Raw genomic sequence first — 18,790 nt, forward strand, 5'->3', positions numbered from 1 at the left:
TAACATGTATTAGTAGGTCACAGGTATAATTAATAACATTAATGATGATAGCATTTCTTTTAGATGTGTCAGTCCTGGCATTGTGCATTGCTCGCTCACTGGTTTGGCTTACTTGAATACTTAAATGGGACAGAGCTATGATTAATGGTTTTCAGCTGCACCTATGCTTTTCAAAATTTCAGCTGTGAAAAAGGCTCATTATGTTATAACCCCTGCCTTTATGTTTAATTCTATGCTGTATTTAATGGGAAACAGGCCTTTCAGTGGTGTAATGTAGTGGAAAATGTATAACATGTAATGTACAGTAATAGATATAACCCAAAAAGAGAGAGAGTAATAGAAAAGATGTTTTTACTTTTTTATTATAATGTACAAAATAGTAAGATGATTTAATGGCATGACTTTATAAACTGTGATATAGTAGGTGTTGGTATGACTGTTGGTTTGAAATTTCCCTAATGAACACAAAGAAGAAGAAAGAGAAGAAGGGAGTCATTTTTCTAATTGCTGGAGCCCCAAATGTCTTCCTGAGAAGTGGTGGAGGGGTTAGTCCTCATTCAATAATCTTTCATTGTGAAAACAACAGGACAGGAAGTGGCAAGCACAAAACAAAAGCTGTTGGATTGACCATCTGGATAATCTGCCAAAGCAAATTTTTGGTCATCTCCATGGTGGCCGTCTTCTCAGCTAAAGCCAAACTGTACAAGAGCTCATCTGACATGACCTCAGACTGATGCTTCCTGTAGTTCTCCAAGTAGACAGCAGATAGAGCCAACAGGCTGGGAGAGAGCAGGCTTCAGTCTCCCTTCACACACCACTGCCTCTTCTTCTTTATGATGAAGTGCACTGTTTTATACCAGGTCTCCACTGGCAGTGAAAAGGAGATGTTGAAAAAAGACCCCACAAAAAGGCTTCAACCCACTGCACAAACGCATGCCTTTAATAACAAATGCTGTATCTGTCTGTGTGCGCACAGTTGTCAGAAGAGACTTGAGGTGGGATAAAGCTGGGATTATGGGATGGGCCATACTTAACAAAGTCCTGTTGGCCTGTGACCATAGTAACCACTGGATTACCCAGATTAGGATTGATGACCCGATTTAGTCAGCACTTCTCTGCTCTGTTGTCTCCCACCTCGATCTCCCTTTGTCTCTGTGACTCAATCACACAGCAGGACGAACCAGCACACAGATAACACATACTAGAAGGTTTCCCAAACTTCTTAAAGTCGATGTCTTGTAACTAATGTTCTGCTTTAATAATACACGAGGGACAAGGACGTCAGAGAGTGTTGTCTGTGAGAGGCTGGCAGACATTCAGTTCCTTTCTCAAGGCAATTTAGAAAGGTCATCTTAGACCCAGATCGATTAAAAAACCTTGGACACCGTGACCCCCATCTGAAGTTGTGGGTTGTCTGCAATGGATAATGGTGATAATGCTAACTATAGCTGCAGTTTTATTTTATTTTTCAATTCATCTGCCACTTGATTTCTCAATTAATCAGTTAATTGTTTGCTCATTAAAATGTCAAGAAGGAGTTCATTTTAGGAAATATGCTTATTCACTTTCTTTCAGACTTAGATGAGAAGATTAATATCACTCTCATGTCTGCACACTCAGTATGAAGCAACAGCCAGCAGCATTAGCAACTTAGCATATAGCTAGTAGCCCTATAGGGTGGTTACCTGGCAACTGGCTGGCTGTAGCTTTGTATTTATCATACAAATATCTTCTCAGTTAACTTTTGGGAAAAAGTGAATATAAATTCACAAATGAACTATTGTTTTAAAAATGCCTATCACAGTTTCCTAAAGTCCAAGGTGATGTCATCAAATGTGCTTGTTTTTCTTTGTGTTTCTTATTTTGTCCCATCAACAGTCCAAAAATGAAAGACATACAGTTTATATTAACAAATAAAAGCAGCAAATTCTCACAACAAAAATCTTTGACATTTGGGTTTGGGAATTGACTTAAACAATTGTAGCCTATCAAAATTGCTGCAATCAACTAACCGATTCATGTGGAGACACGTTCACAGACTTTGTTATATTAATGTTAACACCTGCACTTTTCCTTCTACTAGAAGTCAAAATGTCTGCTGTTGTCATTCTTATACTTTCTTGTTTTTTATCTCAGTATTCTTGCTCGTCACCAACTAAAGCAGTTGCTCCTGCTGCTTACATAATAGCAAGGACTCACTGTCTGGATTAGACTGTCTTGACTGACACAGCAGGGTGCAGGTGTGCACTTCTTTACTTGCATCTTTTTGTCTGAGAGTTTATTTGCGTACCACAAACCAGCTTTGGCTTCTCCTGTTTGGCCTCTATCTGTCACTGCGCTCCCTAGTGTCTGTCAGCATCAATCTCTCACACGCTGATCCAAATTGACTTGATTAGCTCGTACAGTTGTTGCTCCTTGTCATGGTTTTCCTCATGTTGTGTCTCTCTCCAACCCCACATGAAGCCACCTCCAGGGGAGGAGATTACTCCACTCTAAGGGGAGGCTTGGCTGAATCATGTCTTCAAGGGTATTATGTAACACTCTCTACTAGGATGGCCACGTGGCCACAAGGCTCACCTGCGTTTGGATTGACCATCTGCCCATCTCTATCCAAATCCCATCTTCATTCTGCAACGCGCACCGTCAACAGACATCTTCCTCCTGGAGATACTTCTGATTGTTTTGGTCCAATCTGCTGCTCAATGAAGAATCTACGTGCCCCACAGTTCTGGGTGTGAGGAGGACGTGGGAGCCTGAAGGCAGGAAACAACACTGAGATGTGCACATGATTGGCAGTGCATTGCCATGCTCATATACTGTACTTATTTCCTATTTTCTTCCTGGTTAGACAGGTGCATCAGCAAATTATACTCCCCATGCGTGGGTGAGGAGAGGTAAAGCTGGGATCGCATCTGTGTTGACACCTCCGCAGATTCAGTGTGAAGCAGAGAGAGAGAAACACAGACGTGGAGACAGAATGAATAGAAAGAGGAGGACAGAGGGAGCGAGAGAGGGGCAGAGACAGTGAGAGCGAAGAGTGAAAGGGAGACAGAAGATATATTTGACTATGTGGGTGTGTGAAGTATCAAGGCATGCATCATAATTGTGGATTCTTCTCGGAGCAGCCGGACGTGTCACTGCAGCAGCAGGGCATTATTGGTCTCTCAAAGTGTGCTATTTTGTACTTTAAAACAGTGGGAGCTGTGAGCGCAGAGAGCAACATAAGAGACATTTTCAAAGACAAAATGGAAACCGCTTTGTCTCTGCTGCCTCAAGGATTTCATTGACTGTGATTTACAAAAATACTTTAACAAGTTGAAGTGATGCAGCCTGGAAAACTATGATGCCTCTTCACTCTCAATAATCAAGATTTTAAGCCAAGAATTTGTCTGAGGTGAGTTTGAAATTGTCATTTAATCATTTTAATGTTGTGGTATTTATTTTGTATGTCCGTGCGTGCATATTTGTGCGTTTGTTTCAATTCTTTTTTAAAAGTGAGAACATGTGGCCTCTGAATTCAGTTTGAAGATTAGGCTAGCATTTGATATTAGGGTGAAGGTTAAAATTATGTTCATCTTAGGGCTGGGGAATACATTACATCATTGAGGGTCCTCACAAGTAAGCACAAACATTGTGTGTGTGTGTGTGTGTGTGTGTGTGTATGTGTGTGTGTGTGTGTGTGTGTGTGTGTAGTCGCGTGTTTCTCTGTGCTTTTGGGTACTGAAACTCGACTTCTCAAAAGCCCAGTATTTGATGTAGTCAGCCCACGCTGTTTCCCGTTCCCATGGAAACCAGTGCCCAGTGCTAAAAGCAGTTCTATTCTGTGCTGTGAGTGCGTGAGTGTGTATTTGTGTGTGCCTGAAAGAGAGAGAGAAACATATTAATGTCTGATATGTAATGCTTTTTTTGGATGTTGATATATTGGCAGCTGTTTCTACAGTATTTTGTGCATGTTGTGATTTATATCTACATTCACCTTCCTGTCTCCTTCCTCTCTAGATCTTTTTCCATAATGTCACTCCTCTTGTTTACCTCTCTGGACATTTACCTCTCTTTACCTCCTTTAACCCTTTCTCAGTCTCATCCATACATTTTTTCTGTCTCTCTAAGATGGCCGTGAGCCCTATAATCATCTGCCTCCTGTCACTGGTTGGCTATGGTTCATCCCACCCTTCTCCTCCTCCTCGCGGATGCAGTGTGGATGTGGACCCTCCCTACAGAGTGCTGTGTGACCTGGAGTCAGTCTGGGGTGTGGTTCTGGAGGCTGTGGCCTGCAGCGGTGGTCTCGCCTCTCTGGTCCTCGCTGTGCTCCTGCTTGTCAAGCTGCGCTCCATTTCTGACCCCGCCAGGCGCTCCGGCATGGGGCCTCTTCTGCTGCTCCTTGGCACGCTCCTCGGCCTTTTCTCCATCTCTCTGGCTTTCCTGGTGGGGAAGAACCAGGCACTCTGTGTGGTCCGCAGGGCCTTCTGGGGGCCTCTTTTCGCCCTTTGCTTCTCCAGCTTGCTGGTGCAGGGTGTGAGGCTCAGGAGGCTGGTGGCTGGCAAGACGAGCCCATCGGGCAGCTCCTTGGCGGCACTCGGCCTGGCCTTGGCCTTGGTTCAGGGGATCATCTCTGCTGAATGGGTCCTGCTGACTGTTGTCAGGGAGGGTCACCCAGCCTGTGAATATCCACCTTTGGACTTTGCACTGACATGCAGCTACACTCTCGGGCTTCTCCTCATAGCCATGGGGCTTTCTCTGGGGGTGGTGCTCTGTGGAGGAGAGTTTGGGGCAGAGGGAGGAGGTGGGAGTGAAGAAGACAGAGATGGAGAGAGTGACAAACGGAGATGGAAGTGTAATGCTGTTTGGCTTTTCCTGTCTAGTTTGGCATCAGCATTGCTGTGGGTGGCCTGGCTGGGGTTTTATCTATACGGCAGCCAGGCGCTGAGGGGAAAGGGGAAAGGAGAACGGTTAGGAGGGGGAGGGAAGAAGGATGTTAAAGTGCTGGATGAGCCTGCGCTGGCAGTGGCCCTGGTCATTCAGGGCTGGATCCTGCTTCTGTTCCATGCTATTCCAGAGGCGCACCTGTGTCTCCGAAAACCTCCAGAGTCCAACACACAAGATTTCTTCGACACCAGTCATACGTCCCCTCCTCCACATTTTGGAGATGAGCTTCCTCCACACTCTCACCGACCCTTCCCAGAAAACCAGGCATTTTCCATGGAGGAGCACAGTGCAAGTAGGCCTTTGTAATGTGTGTGTGTGTGTGTGTGTGTGTGTGTGTGTGTGTGTGTGTGTGTGTGTGTGAGCTTGTTTTACTAAATGTGGAGGGTCCAAAAACCAGAAGCCCACTATACTTATGGGGTCTAACGGCTTTGTGGGGACCAAACTGCTGAACCCCACAAGTTTAAATGGCTGAGGGTTAAGACTTATTGTTGGGGAAAAGGTTGGGGTTATGCAATCAGCTGTGCTGGTTAAGGTCTGGGTAATGGGCTTGAGGGTGCATTATGTCAATAGCAGGTCCCCACAAATATAGTAAAACAAGGATATGTGTGTGTGCATGTTTGCATAAAAGAGATAAGGAATCTGTGTCAAAGGAAATTTCATTTGTTTTAACCTGATTCACATGATGCCTTCAGCTGGAACTCATTAGGTCATATTTTCAACAAAATAATAACAATATTGGTATTTGGTGTTTTACAGTAAATCATAGGAACAACATTGCTAGGCAACTGACGACAAAAATGGATGTCGCCTTGATCCCTTTCCAAAACCGGTGTATGACTTTGTGTTTTCTGCATTCAAAAAAGTGTTGACAATAAAAGTAACAAACTTATAGGTCTGACAGTTTACACCAATAATCCAATCAAAGCTAACGTTTGAGTATGAAAGGTGTCTCTAGTTAGCGGGTTCATTTATAGTGGATTTCAAGAGTGACTAGGAGCAGTGTCCAAAAGTTCACTTGACCATTAGGAGTCCTCCAAGATGGCATTAAATTAAATAAGAGTTCCTCTACAAAGCTTTTCACAAAGAAGCTGAAAGTAAAGTTGGCTACGTAACAATAACAAAACTTATAATTTGCTAATTTAAATCATAAATTAAATTGAATTATGCATTGCATTAAATTAGTTTATCAAGATAAAAAAAATAAATTGATTAAAATTTCAATTAACTAAAGTAAAGTTCATTAAAGTAAAGTTTATTTAAAAAAATAATTAAATCAGATTTAAAATTTTCATTTAATTAAAACTGATAGACAGCACTACAAACTGCATATGTCTGCGGTGATCAATTTGATTCGATGGTGAGCTGATTTTATTCTTATTAACTCACCTACCATCAAAATAAACTTCTGAAAGTTCATTTCTGTAGCCTTTGACTTTGAGTAGGCCTGACTTCCTGCACTTTCTCTACTGTCTCTCAGACTTACAACCTGCTTTTAACAGTAAACTGCTTTGTGAATTACTCTAACACCAAAAAGTAGGAGTCCTAAAGTTAGGACTGAACTAAAGCTAAACCTGACCTTCTTCTTAAAGAGCTAGTTAGGACCTACTTTAAGCTTTAGGATTTACATTTTTTAAATATGGTCCCATTTCTCTTGGTGCACATCTTAAAAAGAATCAAAATATCCATAAAACTGCCCAAACCACTACTGCAGATTGATCCATTTTACCACTGTCCATCTGTATTTTACAGACAGAGTCTTGTTTATATCCAACAGCAACATTCTCAAAAAATCACAACTTATGCATATACATTTTGTGAATATATATATACTAGATAAACTTTATTATTGGTATCATAATATAACAACAGTGACATTGTAATTTCAATAATTTCAAATGGACTTTCAAATGGACTCTTCTTCCAAAAACCGTAACCATGACCCCACTTGAAGGCAACACTACATCAGTCATATCTGTTATTATATCATCTATTAGAATATGAACTGTTTTTTTATGTAGTTCATAAAAACTACACTTTAACAAAAATGATCTGAATAATTTATGTGAGAGTCAAATAAAAAAACAAACAAAAAAAAAAGACATTTTCACAGGTAAATTTTCACAGGTAAAGCATCAATTGCACTGTAGATCCTGTTCAACTTGGAAGTTGTCTACCATATCACCATACAACCACGAGCTCCATGTAGGTTTTGTTTGCAGCAAAGTGTGGCTCATATAGCAACTGTACACAATCCAGAATCCAATTAAACCTCATGAAATGCCTGATTATCCAACAGGCTTTTCTACAGGGAGATTTATGAGTCATTTCACTTTGCCTGTTCTCCATGTTTGGTTGAAGCCAAATGCACAGATGAGGAGCTAAAACCATGAGGAAGCAGGACAAACAAAGAATGGAGGCAGTGGCAGAAAGGAATCATGAAGAGTGTCTCTGAGCAGCAGCAGACGACTCATGATATTTGTTGGCGATTGTACAGCTGACTGAGGAGGAGACAACTCACAATAGTGGAGTCATAAGGGAAAGTCATGTAACAGTGTAAGCAAGTAATGTAGGATTTACTTTTGTGGTTGAAAGGATGGTGCTAAGGCTTCTGTTACCTGGCCCTAATGAACGGTGTGGTGTAAGCCATGTTTCAGCCTCCCTGTCTCTATAATCTCTGCGGTAGAGTAAGTAATGTGTTAATATCATAGACAGGAATATGAAAATAGAGCTATGAAAATAAGTCATGAAAAGATAACAGGACTTTTTCTTTTAAAGTGTGATATCTAAAAGAAGAAATAACAATCTCTTCGCAAACGTCAAGTTGAATTATACAACACACTAGTTTTGACTAGACGTATTGTAGTAGTTTACAGTGGCTAATGTTAGAAAACATTAGGTCCTAGATTGATACTGTGTGACTGACATTATTGAGTCAATTCACCGACTCTGTGATGCCTCTGTCACACTGTTTAGTATGTCACAGATCCATATTTGACTGTTTTTTTATCATAAAAGAAAAACAAGAAGAAAACACAGTACACCTCATTACAGGACCTGTTTGTTGTTTCCTGCTTGCGCTCCCAATCCACTCCCTCACAGTCAGCTCATCTAATAATGAAATCTTCAAAGCATCTGACTCCTATATTGGGAAATAAAGGGAACCTCAGTGTGCCAATATCCTGTAATTTGTAACAATAAATAGCACACACACATACAGTATCTACTGCCCTCCCATTTTATTTGACTACACTACTTTCTGCTGACAATCCCACAATGCATTGCTTCACATTTTATAGATGCAAAAATTAACAGTTATGTAACCCTACAGCTGTCGGTGATGACACAAATGGATGATGATTCATATGGGTCAAAAATCTCAATTTACTGCTCACTATACATAAACTAATGAGCGTCAGTTATATAGGGAGAAGTGAATGACTGAACAGGGGAGTGATTTCAGATAAGGCCATGGTCTTAAATGCACAGCACGCCCATATGGGTGTTTTTAATTACAGATACAATTCAGTATGAAGGTGGGTGGAGCTGGCCTGGGAATAGAGTTGTGAAGTGGGAGTGGCCACTGGTTCTCAGAAGTGTTTTCCCCATTCGGTATTTCATAGAAACACGTGACTTTCCCAATTAGTGCATCATTCATACAGGTTTATGATATAACCACCAAATGAAATTATTTCAGCTTTGTGTCTGAGAAATCGTGTTTTGCCTGTTATTTCAGCATGGCAGCCGGCTCAAAATCCTACAATACCCATGGGCATCAGCCAGTCAGAAACGTGAATCAGAGCAGTAACAGATTCTAATACACATTAGTCTTACATAATTGAAAAAGTGAATTAATTTTAGCTGCAGATTGTGTTTTTAGCTTTCTCAATATTGTGATCTTGAGCTTCCACAAACTGTTAGCAGTACACGTCACAGTGTTTTAAGCTAGGTGACTTTCTGTTTTTTTTTCTGAAATGCACCTTTTACATTTACCTTGTACCTCAAACTTTTTATATCCACAGGCTTGTACCATTGACATTTTACCAATGCACCAGATATCTTCTAATGCAGTGTTATAATTGTACTGGTGACTCATTCAGTTAAGTTTTAAAGTGCTCCCAGAGTCGTGTAACTTTGTTGGAAAAATGAACAGGATTTTTACTTCTAGAAATCAGCTGCGTCTAAAATAGGAAATAACTTGTCCCATGTTGCAACTCTTTTGTGTGAGGTCACCAATCTCCATGCGAGTGAGCTAAAAGCTAACAGGAGAGTCTGGAAGTTGTCAAAAGTACAATCTATAGACACCGACAAACACCTGAAAAAGGTCTAATAAACAATAACTATTAAAATCACTTGTATAAGTTTACCATGAGTGGGAAGGGCCTTTGAGTTTCCCAGCTGGAGGAAAATTATACTGAAGTATAATTAATGTATAATTGTCTCTGGAACCATCATAGAGTACATGTGACACATGTTAACGTGACACCTGTAACGTTTGTGTGCTTTACCTTGCTTGGTCTGTCAGCTCTCCGGAGTGGAACATACCACAGCAGCCATGGGAGCATCCGTCCTGGCATAGCCTTCAGAGGTCACGTCTACCAACCCACTGAGATGGCTCTGGTGATGAACGGTGGTACAGTAAGTACGGCAGAAATACTCACTCTGTGTATTTCCCTCTCTCTCTCAGTCACTAAATAACCAGACTTCTGCCTCTCTCTTGTAGATGCCCACAGCACCAATCAACTACACTGGACGCCGGTTATGGTAATATGGGACAAGAATTGAAGAGGATACACTCAAGTCACATTTGTGATGGAGGAATTTTATGTTGCCTAAGAAGAATAAGAGGGAAATATTAAAGACATCACATATCACTCTGAGTGGATTTGATGGGAGATAAATATGTTTCATGTATTTGTGTTTCTGCACACATGTATGAATTTGATATATTAAAAACAAACTGTAATATTTATTTTTGCTGAAATGTTCTCGATTGCCTCTTAATCAGCAGACTGGACATGAACTCAGAAGGGAGGGAAGAGAAAGTGATGCAGCTTCCACAGTTAAGGATATTTTGTCACAGAGTGACAACATTTACAGTGCATTATTTTGATCAGCACAGATCAGCAACATACAGTCTTAATTGTAATATGTAAATACACTGATGAGGAGTGTAGAGGGAGAGCTAACGTTATTACATATGAGGCAGAAGTCATTGTCTAGTGTGGCATTTAAGGGGAGTAATTGAATGAGCTGCTGTTAGATCGTGACAGAGTCAAGATTTAAGGATAATTTGAATGTAGTGAACATTTCGCCTGAGCAATTCTAAATCAGTGCTGTTACTTACTGATGCCTGTTCATCAGTGATGATGATGCCTGCTTCATAAAAACTCAATTTCCTTCTCTTTCTGTTTGGCATCAAGCTACAACTCAGAAAAAACACTAGGTTGTTTATGTAAATTACCTGCATCCACCCACAAAGCTTGCTTGGCCTCTGTATTTCATGCTGGAGAGCCCCAAAGGACTCATAGTGTTTTTCTCTCCACATCTCCATTCCATTATCAGTGCTATTTAGTTTGGCACATTTCACTGTGGGTATAGATAAACGTCATGTATTTAACTTGTGCAGGGTTCTGGAGGATTGTTAAGTGATTTAAAGGGTGAAAGATGAGTCTCCAGCTCATGGGTAACTAGTTTTTAATAAGCATATCATAATAAGCCATTTAATACTGCAATAGCTATTCTGCAGTACAGAGTTTACTGTTGGAGATTGTGATTTTGCACTTTATCAGCGCTGATTTTGTCTGGGCATTGTGATATTTGAAATGTATGATTATTTGAGCTGCATGTAAAAGTACAGTTTAAAGGTACATATTTTGTCAAACTTAACGTATTTTGAGTGTTTTCTAGAATTTTGATATACATATTGAAGGAAATTAACAGTTTTAGTGCTGAGTTTCAAAGCTGATTCTTGACACTGAAAACAACGGTTGACAAAACCAATCTCAAGTGCTCAGCCAATCTACAATGCCATGACAACTGGGCAAACTCTATGTGCAGAGGAAGACCGCGCGGTAGGGCTGAAAGCTTGGTAACATCTACTCAAAGGACCTTGAGGTTGGACTGTTTTGTCAACCAGTGTCATTGTTCTTTCACTCATATCTTCCCAAGGTTTTTCTGGATTCAATAACACTATGAGCATTACTTGCGCTTTATATGAGATCAGTGGCTGCATCTCATGTATTCTGGCTTTCAGGATCTCCTTAAATTTCAAAATTCAATCCAATATAGAGAAAACTATCACTTTCATACATCACTGTGACTTTAACTGGTAACATTTCATCAATACTTGTTATGCTGTATTAATGACACTGCTAAGTTTGGCTAAAAACCTCTTCATGTTTGACTGGAGCGTTGCAGTTTCCATGTGTCGAGCAAGATTCAATCCAGGATAATTTATCCAGTTAAAATAAGGTTCAAAGAACAGTCACCATGTTCATGCTGTGACCATTTCCTCTCGCTGTGAGACTTAACTAAATAACTAAATAACTAAGTTGTCAACACTCGTTGTGTTCAGGTGTGTAATATTGTACAATGAAAATATTTTAATCATGTAAATATCCAAATGTGAATAAGCACTGGTATTTTCCTTTAAGATGCTCTTATGATGATACCACTGTCACTGTTTTATGGCAGCGTAACATGAATGTCTGTAATGTGATTTGCACAAAGTGGCGAATACATCAGTGCACATTTTCTGTTAATTATTGTCTGGTCATTGAACTGATCCTTCTTCAGCCTCCTGTCCTTTATGTTATGCTAAGAAAATATGCAACTAATTGATAAAGCACAAGCAAATCATGAAACACCTGTAAAACTCTTCAAATCCAGAAATGCTGCAAGTCGTACAACAATGGAACTACACTGGGTTACAACACAAGTGAGGGAACAGTAAAACTGATGTCCATGTGTCATTTTTTGTAAAGATTATTCTGAAAAGCATGCACACATAAAACAAATACATTAATTCACAACCACTCTCCTTAAAGAGTCACTCCAGACCCAGCTTGTATTACAAACTCATCACACACATTTAAGAAATCACAGAATACCAACTTCTAAGAGCCAAGTGAAGACCTGCTTGATGTCTCCCCTCTGTGTGATGTGTTGAATCGTGAGCCAATTCATCTCCTAAAAATAGCAGGGGAGCAGCTGTACTAAAATCCCTCCCTGCATGTGGGAGCGTTTTAAAAGTAGCCTGAGCTTTATTTAAGTCACAGCCCCTTAAATGCATAAGTTGTAGGTGGAATTTGGGAATGCAACCGCGCATGGAAGCTGTAGTTGGCAGCTGGAGTTGTAGGTGGCTTCTTAAAACTCTCACTGCAGGTTGAATGCTGCGTGCCACGTGGCTGTAGGAGAAAACTGATGCAAATGCTTGTCATAGGCTGTAGTCAGATGCTATCAGAGGCAATAGGCAGAGGCTGGGAAACCAGCTGGCCCCTAGAAGCTGTAGTCAAAAGCTGGGGATAACGTGTTAGACGTAGATGTGTTCAGTGGGGAGTGGTACCATCTGCATAAAAACACTCTGGCTACCAGAGACTGCAGAAGGATGACAGGCAGTATAGTTGCAGGAGTTATCTGATGTTAGGGGCTGAAAGATGTAACTATCCATCTGGCTGTCAAAGGCTAAAGACAGCTGCAGATGCAGATGACTGGTCGTGGCACTGGGCCTCCGACTTCTGAGGCTAAAGGTGGAGGCTGGGGCTGAGATTTATTCCCAAAGTATTCAAGCCAAAGCTGAAGCCTGGAGCATGCCTGAAATGAACTAATTTGAGGAAAGTGTCGTCCCAGCACTTTTAAATTGGTTCCAAATGGCCATACAAAACAAGCATACCCAAGATGCGATTAGCGTTCAAATAGGGGTAATGGTGCACTTTTTCAGATCGTCTCTCCTCCAATGCACTCATGGTGACAGAAGTAGCTGTGTGAAGAATGGAGGGTGTTTCAAATGCTGTTCAGCCTTCTGACAAGCACTTAGTTTGAAGCATACTGATGCCTGACACTGCAACTTGCAGCCGAAAGCTACATGTCACAATCATGTCATATCATAGTTACTGTAATTATCAGTTTTCCACTTGCAAACAGCGATCATGTCAACACAGGAGTGGCATAAAAAGAATATTTGGGCAAATGTCTGTGCTGACCATTAACGACACTGATGAGCTTGTGTGGTACATTCTTGAAGAGGTAAATGCAGAGCCCAAGACATGACATCTGGGGGGGGAAAGTAGCAGATATTTGGCCAACATGACATCTCCCACCATCTTTAAAACATTGTCATAGTTTCCTCCACATACTGAGCAAGAGACCTTGTTGGACACCTCTCCTTAACTCTTGTTACACTTCTGCCATGACGTTTCCTTCCCTGATTGCTACAACATTCACACTGTGCATGTGCACTTCCATGTCACATAGTTCTTGTTCACGTTAAAAAGCTCCCAACAAAGCAGGATTCATGTGTGTGGGTATTGACTACTCAGCCTGGGTGGGAAGGCCCACCCAAAGCCAGTTGATTGACAGCTTGGCCCATCAAGGAATAAGAAAAGCAATAGGGAAAACAAAAAGGATCCATAACAAAGATCGGCCATTACAAGCTGCGTCAATGGAATCAAATGGTATAGTCTCCTAAGTGGGCTTGGTCAGCTGGTATGAAATGTGACAGTAGCAGTGCTATAGCTAATTATTTGCAAATCTGCATCCTTTGGACAAGAAAAGACAGTTTTCAGTTTTAACTTTTAATTTATGGTTTCACATATAAATCCCTTTAAATTTCTGTTTACTTGGTTGGAAAGCGACATCGGCAGCATGGCAGTGAAACCAGACCAGAGGAGGGGAGAGGAGACATGACGTTGCCAGAGAGTGTCGTGCTGAAACACAGACACGTCTCAAACAAAGTTAATTTTCTCTTGCTTGGTCTGTCCGGCCTCTGGGGTGAAAGAATCTGTCATAATCTGTGCTCACCTCCACTTCTCCCAGTGGAGTGAATAGAGAGGAAGAGGCAACGCAGTCACGAAACCCACGTGACACAGATACAGGAAATTATTATTAAGTGTGCCATCTGCTTTGTCAACTGTCTCTGCGGAAAAGCAAATGCAATAGGAAAAATAGAAGGAATAAAAATACATGAATGACAGTATATAAAATAACTACTTTTAAAAGTGTTCAGAAATTAATATGCAAAATAAAATGAAAAAATAAATAAATGTATATTCTTAAATATATTAATTAATATGTACAGAATAATATAATTATTCCTTTATATTTGGTTGTTTGTCTTTATATTTCCCTTCTATTTAATCTATCTATTTATTTTTTACAAATTTATTCTTTTTTTATGGCACCGCAATGACTCTATAATTGTATAGTATTCAAAGAAAGGAGCATGACAAGGATGAGGGTTGGTCATACAGGTTTCACGAATAAGCATGCTATTGGTAGATGTGAACATAGCAGACTACAGGAAACGGTAGAGCATGTTTTTTATACTGTCCTAGATATCAACAAAAGAGACAGATACTTGAATTTGCACTCCAAAGGAATTATTTTCCCTTGATGTAGGATACAGGGCTATTTTCAGATTTTCACAAAACACAGGAATTATTAGGAGAGTTTTGTAATAGTCACATCCACTCTCCAATCCAGAAGACGGCGGTAAGGCACCTAAAAGCTAAGAAGAAGAAGAAGAAGAAATAGAAGAAGAAGAAGAAGAAGTAGTCCGGACGCTCCGGACGCCTGGCTCGTCATTAAGACGAAAACTACTTCCAGGTCAAGAAACTACGCTGGTGCCCACGTGAACTATCAAAGTGTACAAAGTTAGTAAACCGCTCATCGACTTTATGTGTCATGATACGTTGTGCAATTATGATAAAGTAGTCTCACTTACCGACTAATTTGTCACTTCATCGACTTTACCTTTTAGCTGCTATTTAGCTGCTGTTAGCTAGCTAGCATGTTTTACCAAGAGAGTGCTATGAATACACCTGGTCTGGTCATTCAAAAATGTTGTTTAGCACTGTTGTCACATTATATTTTTTTAACGTTACATATCAATTTGTTTTTCAATCTTAACATATCTGATGTTTTAGCAAGGCTGCATCTCAACATGTCTTGATTCTAGTGTAGGTGCTCTGGGAGTGTGAGCTGATATGAACACTTGGACTGAAATCATGTTCATTTTTATGTTTCCGACAGAATCTGATGAGGACGTGATCTTTGTTTCCACAAAGACTGCACATAAGTCCCAAGAGATTATTATTGACCATGTAGTGATTTGCCAAATCATTCTGTTTATCCTCTGAACTCTAATAATATGTGCTAACCAGTTAACACTGCCAGGCAGAAGGGTAATCCAGGGCTAAAAGCCTTGTTGTAGGACAAATTTCACATGCACCCAGTGTTTTTGATACATAACCAAATTCAATTTGCCACAATTCTTTGTTCCCGGCAGGCAAAGCAACTAGACCTGCAAAGAGACATTGATCAAGAGTCCCTTCCCAGTCAGCCAGTCAAACCCTGGGTTAGTGTACTGCTCTGTTAGTCACACTTGCACATACACACTCAGTCCATGTACCTGGTATTGCTGTTTAATCTTGGAGAAAGGCCATATCTTGTAGTAATTGTATTTCTCTTACCAGACAAGCCAGAGGTCTGTTGTGGTGGAGAAGCCAGTGAAAATGACGATGGAGGAAGACAAGAGAGAGGAGCATCATATAAAGAAGAAGAAACACAAGAAAGGACAAGCTGCTGTGCTTGAAAACAAAAACTGTACTGTTGATGATGGGAGCCTAGCAGAGGTGAAAAAAGAAAAGAAGAAAAGAAAAACAGTTGAGACAGTAGTTACAGATGAGGAGCTGTTGGATGGAGGCAGTGAAAAGAAGGAGAAGAAGAAAAAGAAGAGGAAAATTGTTAATGAATCAGTGAATGATGCCAATGGTTCTGATGCCATGGAGTCAGCACAAGATGAAGGAGTCAGCAAAAAGAAGAAGAAGAAGAAGCAGCTGCAGCTGGCTGATGATATGAATCAAGTAGAAATTGCACAGAGTTTAGTCACAGAAGAAAGGAAACAAAGGAAAGAGAAGAAAGTAAAAAATAAGAGTGTACAAATTAATACTGAAAATGTAAAGATGGAGGAAGAAGAAGAAGAAGAAGAAGAACAGCAAGCTGTAAAGGATAAAGTACCAAAGAAAGCCAAGAAGGCAAAAAACAATATTTTAGCTGTAAACACAGAGGTGACTGAGGAGCAAAGTAAAGAAAAGAAAAAGAAGACAAAGAAATCCATTGTGGAAGATACAATTGTAGATATGGATGGGATAACTAAAACCAAAAAGAAACCTAAAGTGGGTGAGAATGGAGTGAAGTTAGAAACACCAGACGGCGAAACTGAGGTTGAGGAGGTAAAAATGAAAAAGAAGACAAAGAAAGAGGTGAAAAGTAAAGAAGAAAATGGAGCAGAAACATTTGAGGACAAAGAAAACAACAAAAGGAGCAAAGCAGCTTCAAGCAAAAAGTTGAACAAGGACAATATGCAGAAAGAGAGTGAGATTGTTATCACAGAGGAAGGAAAGACTGAGCAAAGGAAAAAAGGAAAAAAAGAAAAGGGTAGAAAAGCTTCAGCGGAGGTCAGCGAGGTAGAGGAGATAGAGCCAAAGAAAAAGAAGAGGAAAAAGGAAAGCCCACAAAGAGAGGATGAGCCATTATTAATGAAATGTCAAGAAAATGATGAGGATGGGCAAAGTAGGGAAACAGTGGCAGGTGACACAACCAGCAAGAAAAGCAAAAAGAAGAGCAGCTCTGTCCAGGTGAAACAGGTGGAGAATGATGATGGAGTTGAAAGTGGTGCAAAAAAGAAGAAGAAGAAGAGAAAGATCAAAGAAGAGGTGGAAGACCAGCAGGTGAGTGTTTATTGTGAAAGGTTATCGACACTAAACAGATTTTATTTTTTCTTTTATTTCTGCACTGGTAGTGAACTGCATTTGTGTTTCATTGTATTTCAGGAGTCTCCCCAAGTGGACGTGGTGTTTCTGTCAGAGAAGAGTGGAAACACTGATGAGATCAACATCAACCAGGTAAACGGGGCTCTCATTATCTGTACATCACTGTGTTAGGTGTGACATTTATTGTTGTATATAACCTGGCTAGGTAAAAAAAAAAAAAAAAAAAATCCGCCTACCTTGCCTCTAAAATTCACTCATTAACAAATTATATCTCATTTATTTAATCCACCTGAGATAATCGTCTCCTGATTGTAGTTTTGTATTTACCAAACGATATGAGCGTGACATCGATCTTCTCATCTCACTCTCAGCAAGAAAGTGAATGAGATTCAACATACAAGTTTTTAAATATTTTTGTTGATGGTATTTTTAGATTATTTTTAGATAGCAGTTTCACTTTTCTCCTAAATAACATTGTAAATTGCATTGAGATGTGTTTTTGTCTGTCATAGGAGAGAAGAAAGGCTCTACAACTGGAGATTGACAAGGCCTCCCAACCTGAAAAACCAGCCAAACCTTTGGTCAGTATCTGTATCCGTCCTGGAAAGAGAATAAAAAGAGAGAACATCTCCGGTGTTCTAGTATTCCGCTTTCACGGAAGTCGGGGGGGGTTCTGAGAGACCGATTTAAAGAAAGAATAGACTAAATTGATGCAGCAGGGGCAGAGATAACCTTACTTTTAATCCATAGAATGAGCCAAGCTTCAAAAAGTGCTTGGACCATCATTTCCCATAATGCAACTCTAGTATTTTTCATTAGACTCTAATGATATCACCAGGGTTAAGTTCCTCTAGAGACACAGAAGACATAATACAACTGTTTCCTCAGGCTGTGTCGTACTTCTCATAACAAGGAAACTGAGCTTCCTCTCAACACACTGTAGTTTCTAATAACTACTACAACTAGTCTCTAATATTTGTCCCCATCGTCTGTGTTCCTCAGGGTTTGGGTCAGTGGAGCACCGCCCAGTTCGACAGCTCTCAACAGCAGCAGAAGTTCTTACGCTTGATGGGCGGCTTCAAAAAGGGTTTCCAGCCGGCTGAAGCAGGCGCCGGACAAGCAAATATGGCAATGGGGAAAAACGCACAGCAGCAGTTACAGCAAGGGCTTATGGGAGAGTTTGAGCGCGCTCACTCACGCAGAATGGACTTCAGTAACAGGGGGGCAGGTCTTGGGTTTTCTGCACCATCCAATAAGAAGTTCTCTATCGACATCAATGCATGTCGATCTGTCCGCTTTGACAATTGATCAGTGTGATCAATGGGTTTTTTTTGTTTGTGTAGTTTTAACTGTTGAGTCATTCACTGAGCTTTTTGCTCAGCTTCACTGGAAGGACTTGTATATAAAGCTAATAATGAACACACAATACAAAAGCTCTTTGTACATATTGTATATTAAACAACATCCTGCTTGAGGAGCTGGAATGTTTTTACATAAAAGCTCGTAACTGAGACTGACCAGTTGCTCTGTAGAGTTTGCTGTGATTTCAAATGGGTCACTATTAACATTGTGATTGTGTGAAAAAGTTGTTTGTATTTAACTTTTCTCTGTTGAAGATGTTCCAGACTAAGAATTTGACCTTTTTTAATTACTTTTATACTAATAATGGCAAAAAGTGACTAAAAACGTAATACACGTTGTTAGATCACACACAGATTCCATCCCTACTGTTACACATCTAATAGCCTGGTGTTTATATGTTTTTATATGTTTATATGACAGGAAGAATAGAAAGGATGTTCAGCAATGTGTTAGAGAGAAAGAATGCTTGCAGTGTTTGTGTTTGAGGTCATTGTCCTGCTAGTTGAGTAGAT

General features: G+C 40.3%; 2 protein-coding genes across 3 annotated transcripts; both read left to right on the top strand.

Moving 5' to 3' along the window:
* Positions 1-2,631: 2,631 nt before the first annotated feature.
* Positions 2,632-11,717, top strand: LOC111229438 (G-protein coupled receptor family C group 5 member B-like). Its single transcript, XM_022755771.1, has 4 exons — positions 2,632-3,394; positions 4,111-5,218; positions 9,449-9,561; positions 9,647-11,717. The coding sequence occupies exons 2-4, from the start codon at positions 4,111-4,113 to the stop codon at positions 9,689-9,691; spliced, it is 1,266 nt and encodes a 421-aa protein (XP_022611492.1). The 5' UTR covers positions 2,632-3,394; the 3' UTR covers positions 9,692-11,717.
* Positions 11,718-14,705: 2,988 nt separating this feature from the next.
* Positions 14,706-18,670, top strand: knop1 (lysine rich nucleolar protein 1). 2 transcript variants are annotated; one of them, XM_022755584.1, is made up of 6 exons: positions 14,706-14,795; positions 15,431-15,499; positions 15,618-16,874; positions 16,977-17,048; positions 17,429-17,497; positions 17,919-18,670. In XM_022755584.1, exons 3-6 carry the CDS (start codon positions 15,657-15,659, stop codon positions 18,222-18,224), a joined length of 1,665 nt encoding a protein of 554 aa, XP_022611305.1. In that variant the 5' UTR covers positions 14,706-14,795; positions 15,431-15,499; positions 15,618-15,656; the 3' UTR covers positions 18,225-18,670. The 2 variants fall into 2 exon arrangements, with proteins under 2 accessions (XP_022611305.1, XP_022611307.1); XM_022755586.1 differs by lacking the exon at positions 15,431-15,499.
* Positions 18,671-18,790: the final 120 nt, after the last annotated feature.

The sequence above is a fragment of the Seriola dumerili genome, unplaced genomic scaffold (genome assembly GCF_002260705.1).
Source record: "Seriola dumerili isolate Sdu_G_001 unplaced genomic scaffold, Sdu_1.0 BDQW01000230.1, whole genome shotgun sequence".
Classification (NCBI taxonomy): Eukaryota; Metazoa; Chordata; class Actinopteri; order Carangiformes; family Carangidae; genus Seriola; species Seriola dumerili.